This window comes from Pterocles gutturalis, unplaced genomic scaffold, assembly GCF_000699245.1.
Source record: "Pterocles gutturalis isolate BGI_N339 unplaced genomic scaffold, ASM69924v1 scaffold20234, whole genome shotgun sequence".
In the NCBI taxonomy this organism is placed as follows: Eukaryota; Metazoa; Chordata; class Aves; order Pterocliformes; family Pteroclidae; genus Pterocles; species Pterocles gutturalis.
Genome location: NW_010133692.1, coordinates 18,870 through 28,419, shown reverse-complemented (window position 1 = coordinate 28,419; position 9,550 = coordinate 18,870). Strand labels below are relative to the sequence as shown.

Sequence of the window (9,550 nt, the reverse complement as noted above, 5' to 3'; positions counted from 1 at the left end):
TGACCCGCCTCCCACGGGCGCTCTTGTTGCTTCCGCAGATGAAAGAAACAATCATGAACCAAGAAAAGCTCGCCAAGCTGCAGGCCCAAGTGCGCATCGGTGGCAAGGTAGGAGCGGCCTCCCCACCTGGCCCTTGGGACTGCGTCTCCCTGCGTGCACGGCAGGCCTAGGACGAGGTGTCCTGAAAACGGGAGGGGAGCGGCCCCAAGTGCTCTCGGCTTGGATTGACTGGCCTCGGGGGAAGCCGTGCTAATGCAGGGATCTCTAGAGTTAGTTCTGTCAGAGCAGTACGTAGTAGCTGAACTTCCAGCGTTTTCTGTTTAAGTTTGTTATATTCCGGCAGACTTGTGGCGTATATTCTTGTATGGGCTGTTTGAGAAGGCGTGTAGGATTTGGAGTGAGTAGACCTTACAGCAAGTGAGCTTGGGTATAGTTTTCATAACAGATTATAGAGGTTTATGTTTCAAACTGTAATCACAAGTAAGGTGCCCATGGCTGTTTGTTTGCATTTTAGGACAAAGTTGGGAGTTCTCTACTTGTCGTACTCTTGTAATTGTAGAGTAACATGCTCAGAAGACCTTTTTATTTTGATATCTGAATATATGTATCTGTGTGATTACTTGTAATATGCAGGTAAAAAAGTATGTTAAATATAGTCATATGCTAGTAAACAATTTAAATACAGTGTCATTTTTAAGACAGGAATTTGTTAGTAATTTTTTTATAGCTGAGGAAATGTACACACAATATTTTAGAATACAAACTATTCAACAGAACTGTTGCTGACAGAGTTTCCCCAGAGCTTTTATTCCTGTGTTGAATTTTTTTTTGCCTTTAGCTGGAGATTTAGGCAGCCTTAAATCAGTGTTAATGTAGTAATGATTTTGTGTATTCTTTGTATAGGTTAAGCAGAAAATTGGTGTATTATATTGATGGTATCATGCATATTATAAGCATGTGTGTATTGACTATAGAGATTTTTAGCATTTGTCATGTAAGAGCAGGCATTCAGATTATAGCTCTGGTCAATATAGGTCTTTTAGAGACATTTAGCAAAGCTTAGAATATGCTGGTGATGCTGTCCTTCAGTTTTAAATTGGCCTGTGAAATACTTTGAATGCCTGAACTTGATTTCTTTTATTTGTTTTCTATCTGAAAATTGTTCTTCATGGCATTGTCAGCATATAAGTTGAGATGGGTGTGGAGGAGGCAAAGGAGGCAGAGTCACTTTTTGGGAGAAAAGGTTGCACGTTACCTCTGCTGGAAGATTTTAATGATGTTGCAAGGCTGCAGATCTTACAAATAAATATGATGTTTAGGTGGAGGGCTACTTTGTTATGCGAAATTTGTGATCTTTGTGTAGAATGTTGCAACAACTAAATGTCATGGCTCTTCCCAAACCTTTTCAGAGGAGTGGCAGATGAGTGTGTATTATTCCATTGGTGCCCTGCCGTACCCACTCGTTTTTAATGTAGAGGGGTGTGAACAGCATGTCTCAGCATGATCAGGATAGAATTTGCTTAGTAAAAAGCTTTAATGTTTAGAAGTTTAAATCTGTGGAGATGAAAGCAGCAGCTGTTCATTTCAATTAAACTCAGATTGTCTGAAGTTGGATATCTGTGTTTAATACAGGTAAAAAGGAGGTATGTTTTCCTACAGAGCCTTTGCTTCAGTGCATCATGTTTTGAAATTTGAGAGGTCTTTTGTCCAGAGAGACTTAATGTATACTTTAGCTCAATTCCTGGGTAGTCACAGTACTAAAATAAAGCCATTTCTATTGTTTTAGTACTTTTCAAATTGCTGTGTGCACTAAACTGACACTAGCAGGGAATGAATATCAAGCTTTCTAGATGCACAAGGAAACTTTTGAGCTGTAGTCTTCCAAGAGTTCATTTCATGTGAATTTGTCATTAACGTTACTCATTGTTTGTAGCTGGATTATTAGGTTAGAGGTGTTAGTGTCCAGCCAGTTTTGTAACTTCTACCAGTTAACTGTTGCAGCCATTTATACAGCCAGGCAATAATACATTCTCTTATTGCTGGAATGTCGCAGATGGGCAACTGGAGCAGGAGGACTTTAGTGGTTATAGTGTGTTAAAAAGGAGCTTAGTTTCACCTGTTCGTTAACGTTTTGTGTCATATTTCACTGAAGCCCTATGATTGTGCAAGGAAGTATCGAATGACACTTTTTGCTTTTGCGTAGGTATAGGTGTCTTACAATATGGGACAGTTATTTCCCTGGAGAAATCTAGAGCTCTGTGTTTATAGGGGAGTTTAACCTTTGTTTTGCTTTCTAAACAGAGGTGGTCTGGAATAATATGTAGAAGTATTTTTAAAAAAATTTATAAAATATTTTGGGAAGATAAGTGTTTTTCAAATATGTGTGTGTAAGTCCCTCAGATGGGAGATGTCTGTTTGGAATAAAAATAGAGTATTTTGAGTTTTCTCATATTCATTTGTTAATGATGTGTTGATAACTCTGTGGCCTCTATTATAAAAATTTGTCTACAATTTAAGAAAGATGATCTAAGGAAAAATTAATAAGCTTCAGAAATTACCTAAAACTGCTCACTCCTCCATTTTATGCCTATGATAACAGAATAAGGATAAACTTGCAATTTTTGTTTTTTAAGATGCTGCAGAATCCTTATAAGAATTGTGGAATAAACGTTCTCTGGTGAATTGCTTCTGAAAACCTCACACTTTTCACTGACATGGAAAGCTTGCCTTATAGCAAGCGAGAGACTGCTGCAGAACAGCTGGAGGGGTGGGGTTGCGTGCATTGTGACACAGAAGTAGAAATTTGTATGTGAAGTTGATTTATGGATGGCTGCGGAGTAGTTGTATGGCCCTGAGGATTAGAGTTTGTGAAGAACGACTTAAGTATTAATTTGTAACTTTTCTGTTTTGCAAAGGGTACTGCCCGCAGAAAGAAGAAGGTTGTCCACAGAACAGCTACAGCAGATGACAAGAAACTTCAGTTTTCTTTGAAGAAACTGGGAGTCAACAATATTTCTGGAATTGAAGAGGTAATTGCTTCAAAGCAAAAATACTTTATTTCTATATTGAAGAAATATAAAATGTATCAAAATCACTTTCCTAGTAAGTAACATCCTAAACTTTTCTGTAAATTATCGGTAGGTCTTTATTGAAATATAAGAACTTCAGTTTCCTGTTAAATTGAAAAATTTTGCTAAACTGCTTCAAGTACTGATTTTTTTTTTCTTGCAGGTAAACATGTTTACCAACCAAGGAACAGTCATTCACTTCAATAACCCTAAAGTTCAGGCATCTCTGGCTGCTAACACTTTCACTATCACTGGCCATGCTGAGACAAAGCAGCTGACAGAAATGCTTCCTAGCATCTTAAATCAGCTCGGAGCTGACAGTCTGACCAGCCTGAGGAGATTGGCAGAAGCTCTACCCAAGCAACGTAAGTTGAAACTTGAATGCATTTCATGCTGGCAGCTGACATGAGGCTTAATTGTATAGCAGCAGTGAAATTCAGTGTACTTGTGCTGTCAGTAAGCATATTAAAGCATATAAAATGCTTATAAAAAAGTTGAACTCTTGGATCTTATTTATAGCTCAAATCTGACGACAAGTAACACTGAATAAAACAGAGGTGCCTGTCAGCCTATCTTGCAGCAGTGGTAGGACTGGAAGGCTGTAGCCAGGCTTGATTTCATGGTAGTTTACTTATTGGTGTGGCTCCTGTATTTTTGACATACCTTGTTCATTAAAGTTAGGTAGATGAGGTGCTCTGGAAGAGTTAAGCTTTAAAAAAGGGTAGACTTTTGAGTATGTCTGTTTTGACACTTTGAATGGAAGCATAAGTAATAGGGAAGGAGGCTTGAGCACAGACATCTTGCAAGTGGTTTGCTGCCTCACGGGTGTAGTGAAGGTGTTTCTTGCATGAGCTTTTTGATACCAAGGAGGGAATTGTACAGTATTTGTAAGGAAGTATGCTACAATTTCTGTGTGTAGAACAGCAGAGAGAACAGGACTGGCATGAGCATTAAACTAGATAACATCAACTTCCTATTCCATCATTAAATTGCTAAAAAACCATGAATGCTTGTTCTTCCTAAAACTCTGTGAGAAAAGTAGAGGAGGGACTTAGAGTGTGGTGTTTGGAAAAGGTGCTGCTGCTACAGGGTGAGAATTGGGAATGAAAGAGAGGCTTGTTGAGAGTGGGAACATTCCTTGTGTCCTGCATGTACAGTCTTCCTACTTCTCTGAAGTATCTTAAGCTCATTCCTTCCAAGGTATGGAACATCCCAAATGCGGAGAAAATGGGAGAAGCGTCTAATTGTGTCCAGTTTCTCGTAGTTCTAACCTTGATTGTTAGATTTTTTTTTTCTTCCTGTGCTTTGCTGTCAACAAGACAGCCTCTATTTCCATTCCTAAAGTTGATGATACTTCCCTCACATCAACGTTGCACTGAAAAAATTTTGCTAGAGGTAGTCTTCAGGAGATGGAGTAAATTGCTTCTTTCCCCATGGAGCTCAGGTCCTTCTTTCCTCGTGTCACTTGTGTGGCTTCCTTGTGGTAGTAGTAGGGCTTGAAAGAAAAAAAAAAACCTTGAAGGATTTTAAATGATCCCCTAAGATGTCTCTTCTCCTAACAAGGTGGGTATATTCTAGATCAGCTAAATTGTGCAGTTTTAATATTGGAGAAGCTTGTTTTAAAGTGCTTGCTTTGTCTGACCTACTGAATGGCTATTCCATTCCACTTTGGATGGATGCCAGAGTAGTTGCATAAAAATTTCCATTCAGCATTGTCTGCTACATTTGGAAGCCTGATGTTGAAGAGTGAAATGTCTGTGATGTTTGCATTTGCAGGTGCTAAAGTAAACTTAGTCTGATCTTGGGGATGAGAGAGAATGAAGACAATTTGGGAGGAAATTTATTTGCTTTTAAAATATTGTATTTGACCCTAAGATGCACTTAAGCTGTAACAGCTTTCTGCTGTGAAAAAACAAGAGGAAGTTTAGCAGTGACCTTGTCTCAAGCCCTTTCAAAGCAAAGTTTATGCATTCATCTGTTTTGGTTCCCTTATAAATCAGGGTGAAGGTCTAGTATGAACCCATCTCTTTCTTCATGCTTTTCTTGAAAACTGAGAATTTTAGTTACGATAAGCCTGAGGTGTTAGAGGCTACGAGACAGTGTACCCTTGGTAATACAGGTAAGAACAGCAGTGAAAGTAGTGGCACAGGCACCCAGGGACCTGAGATATCTATTCCTAGCATTATATTGCTGCGGTTTGACAGATGCTAGACCTAGTTAAATCACTAGCTCTGGCAAAGACAGTGGGAATGGTTGAGAAATTACTGAGTCAGCAGAGATGTGGACTGGAACATATGGTGACCTCAGCCACCTAAGTGTGAAATTGCATCCAGTTCCATATTCCTCTGAATTTGCCAGGGGACAGTAATATCTTTAAGTGCCTCTAGTCATGTGTGTCTGCCTGCAGCTTCACAATTACACCTAAGTTTTCACTGAAGGCCTAGGATCATAAGATCCTTTCTTTTCCTTAAACCTTGCTGATGTAAAATATGTAAACCTCAAAACACTGAGGAGTCAATAAACCAAGCTGCATTTAAGGAAAATTAGTAAAATCAGTCTCTGCACTTGTAGCTGAAAATGATTACTATGCAAGGGACTCGGTATACCTAGATCCAAGATGGTGACCAGTAAACTGGTTTGCCATGCATATTCTCATTTCGGCACTGGGCTGTTTGAGCATTATAAGTAACAAAGGGAATGTGAACCTCCTCGGTTAGTGATTTTTTTTTTTCAGTGGGGGAACTGGATAAAGCATTGCAGTTTATCTCAGACCAGTAATGTTTTCAACAAACACAAAGCAAAACAATGAAAAAAGATGCCTATGGTGAGCTTGACTGATGCTCTTGAACTATTTGCTCTTGCAGCTGTGGATGGAAAAGCACCACTTGCTACTGGTGAAGACGATGACGATGAAGTTCCAGGTAAGAACGAGCATGCAGTGGAGAAAAAGGAGGTGAATTTTGTGGAGAGATAACGTGTAGCATAAGATTGTGCCAAGGATTATGAAAGTATTGACTAGTCAGTCGCTGTCACAGAATTTCTGTGAGCAGGTTGTTTTGTTGTTTTCAGACACTGTGAGAGATTTAGGTGGATTGTTGGTTTGAGATAGCATTTTTGTCCTGTGTAGAAGTAATAGCTATGGCTAAGATAATTATTTAATATTGAGTAAGAAGGGTGGGAAGAAACTGCCTTCTCAGTATCACTTTTTCCAGTTGTGGGTGTAGTGAAGTTAAATTCTCTTAGAATTGTGCTTTATAATGAACCACCTAAAACTTGCTTGAGCAAGAAGAATGAACCATAGAACTCTTAAAAGTTATTTGGTTTGTATTTTATAAGATTAAAGTTTTTTTTATGTTATGGGCACCTGATATGAAGTAGAACTTTGAAGAAAAAAAAAAAAACAATGACAAAACGTTTGGCAAAGTCGGAGGGGGTCAAACTTTAATTTCAACATTCTTGTTTTTCTAGATCTTGTTGAAAACTTCGATGAAGCTTCAAAGAATGAGGCAAACTGAACCAAGTGTCACTTTCTGAATAAAGTTAAAACTTGAAAAAGCTACATGGAGCTGCTGTTTTGTAATGCGACTGCTTTGATTTTATTTCTGTTTCCTGGTGAGATCTCAAGATCTGTGATACTCGGAATCTCCTTGAACCTGCAGCTCTTTAGTTACTGCTTGTACACATGATATTATTTTTGTGGCCTGATTGAACAAACCAATGCTTTGAAATAAGTCAGATTGCTAATGAATCTCTGGCTAGACGCAATTTTTGAGTGACTTGTATACAAGCAAAACCCCATCTTTAATGAACTTTGGCATACAATAAAAATATAAAATAAATTTTGTGGTGTGGCTTTTTGACAAAAAGCAGGGAAAAAATTGCCATAAATATTAATCATAGAAGGTCTTTCTTTTCTGTAGAGTGTCTTCCTTTTGCTGCGTTAGAAAACTGGCTTCTAAAAATTTTTTTCTGTGTAATGGAGCATTTTAGACTTAGATTCTCGGTGTTTGCAGGTCAGAGCTACATACACTCTAAGTGAGTTTGTAATCTTAATTTAAGAAATAGATCTCTATTCGAGAAATAATTGTTGGTGGTTTAATATAACATAAAATGTGCAGGTTGAGAGAACTTTGCTTGGCCTTGAAGAACAGTGGCAAGCTGTTCGCATCTTGGGGGAACTAGATAGTTACGTTAAGTTTTTGTATTCAGGGAGTGCTTAATAGATATTTTCAGGGTGTTACTATTTAATGAGTCAAATAATACTTTCCTAGTATTTTAATTTTACTTACCTGAAAATGTCAACTATGTGGTGGAATGAAGTCTGGGAAGGGGAAGAAGCCTTAATAGAATTGATAATGGCTTTTAGTTAAGTACGTATTTAACATCTTTGTATCTATTATCTAATAATTATATTTAGATGTTTCAGGATTGTGTTCTTTCTGTATGTTCCAGAGAAGAGGAAAACTTGTTTTTTGGGCATAAGGAAGAGTTTTTTACATTCCAGTCTGACCTTTGCATAGCTGGAGCTTCCAGGGGTGAGGGCTATACTTCATGTTTGGGAGTCTTTTCTGTTAATAACAGCTCAGATCGTTTCTGTATCAGAAGCTAAGTGAGAAGAGCATTTGTCTCTAGAACAAATACTTCTGGAAGTGGAAATTAATCCTGACTTGTGCAGGATAAAATTAAGGGTAAGACTTTGATATAGCCTGGGAAAAGGGGGGGCTGTGTCTGACTTGCCAAGCATGTTTGTCATGGTAGAAGTCATTGCTGTTGAGAAACTGGAGGAACTTGTTCAAGCCATGCAACTCCTGTGGTTTCAGGTAAGACAGCAGCCTCATGTGAGCATGACAATGGCTGAAGTCAGGTGCAGGAACTTAACAGTAACAGTTCTTAGTTTACTTGTCTCAGTTTGCAAGTACTTTATTGGTACACTACACTTTTACCATTGAATTAATTCAAATTAAAAATTGCATTCATTGAATTGTGGCAATAAGGTAAAAAAACTAAACTATGGAAATTTTAGTTTTGGAATGAGGGTGGTGACTTAAAGCTAATTGCCCTGTAAAAGATGGAAACCAAATGCTACAGAGTTGTTTACCATGCTTTCCGTGACCTGTCAAGTCAATAAACGTGTGCCGTTTTTTTTGAGAAATCAATGTATATGTTGCCCACTCTGATTCAGATATGTAAGTCCTCTGAAATACTTACTTTAAGCCACTGTAGACCTTGCTTATGAAATGTTTTGTACTGGTTTCCGTCTCATGAAGTGACGTAGTGACTTGCTTAGATGATCTAGGCAGTGTTAGCCTTTTCCCCACTAACAGACATACCTGGTGCTTTAAAAATAAGATCCTTGCTGAAACAGTATATTTGAAATGCAAAATAATGCTAATCCAGTGATGAACAGCCATGTGACATGTCTCTGGAAGTCTATGGGCTGGGTATGCTCCCTGTCAGGAAATACTGGCATCTTTCTGCATCCCCAAACTGTGACTGAGGATCAAGATACAACCGAAATGAGTTCTTGATTATAGCAAATTCTAAATTGAAGTAGTTCTCCTGTTGGAAGTTTATGGTAGTCTTCATTTCTAACACTTAAATGCTCAGTCCTGGACCCAGCACTGTGATTATTTTCTCTTAGTAAGGAGTTTGGTTATGGTCTTCATAGTCTGTCATTAACTGCTAGACACTGAAAATAGCTGCATCCGTGTTTCCCATTAGCTTGAACTATATATGTAGCTATACTGTAATTATGCCATTACAGAGTCACATCTGTAGTCTTGCTCATGGAAAATGGCTTCGTATGTCCATTCCAAGTATCTTGGACAATGGAGAAACAAAACCAGATGCTTGCATTTCTACTGAAACAAAGGTTGGTTTGAGCTTTTTATTTTTAAAAACCTAAGGGAATGTTGTGGTTCTGTCACATCAAGCTTTGTAACAGCTTGACACCAATGCAGTAGTGGGTACTAGTGAGATTTTTTTAAATAATTTTTTGCAACAGATTTCTAGAAACATCTTCATAATTGTTAATCTTACTCTTTAAGGGCTTTTCTCTGGTTTTAAATTAGTATATTCTAATTAAAAAAAATAAAATCCTTTTGGAAGATGGTGAAATGGTATGTGTGCATATATAAAAAAAAGCTCCCTGCCATGGTTTAAAAATAACATTGTTTTTAAAGCTCTAGAAGGCATCTTGAGTTATTGCAGATTGGATTTTTTTTTTTTTTTTTTGCAAGTGTTGTAAGTTTGAGGTTATGTCTCTTAGGAAATGTTCCTTGTGAGAATTTCTCATAATTAGTATTGCATATTTAACATAAGGGACCAAGGAGGATTGCTTGAGTTGATTTAAAATGTTCACAGCTTAGTACATCCAATACCAGGTTCATACTTGTGTATCTTACTGTATTGATTTGCTGGAGGTATGGGGGAAGTTCACGTAGTTACCACTTTCTTCTGGGAAATAATGTGTTTTGTGTGTG

General features: G+C 37.9%; 1 protein-coding gene across 1 annotated transcript; it reads left to right on the top strand.

Annotated features, from left to right (window-relative positions):
- Window positions 1–7: 7 nt before the first annotated feature.
- BTF3 (basic transcription factor 3) lies at window positions 8–6,907 on the top strand. Its single transcript, XM_010081334.1, has 5 exons — window positions 8–107; window positions 2,916–3,029; window positions 3,232–3,433; window positions 5,933–5,989; window positions 6,537–6,907. Exons 1-5 carry the CDS (start codon window positions 39–41, stop codon window positions 6,581–6,583), a joined length of 489 nt encoding a protein of 162 aa, XP_010079636.1. The 5' UTR covers window positions 8–38; the 3' UTR covers window positions 6,584–6,907.
- Window positions 6,908–9,550: the final 2,643 nt, after the last annotated feature.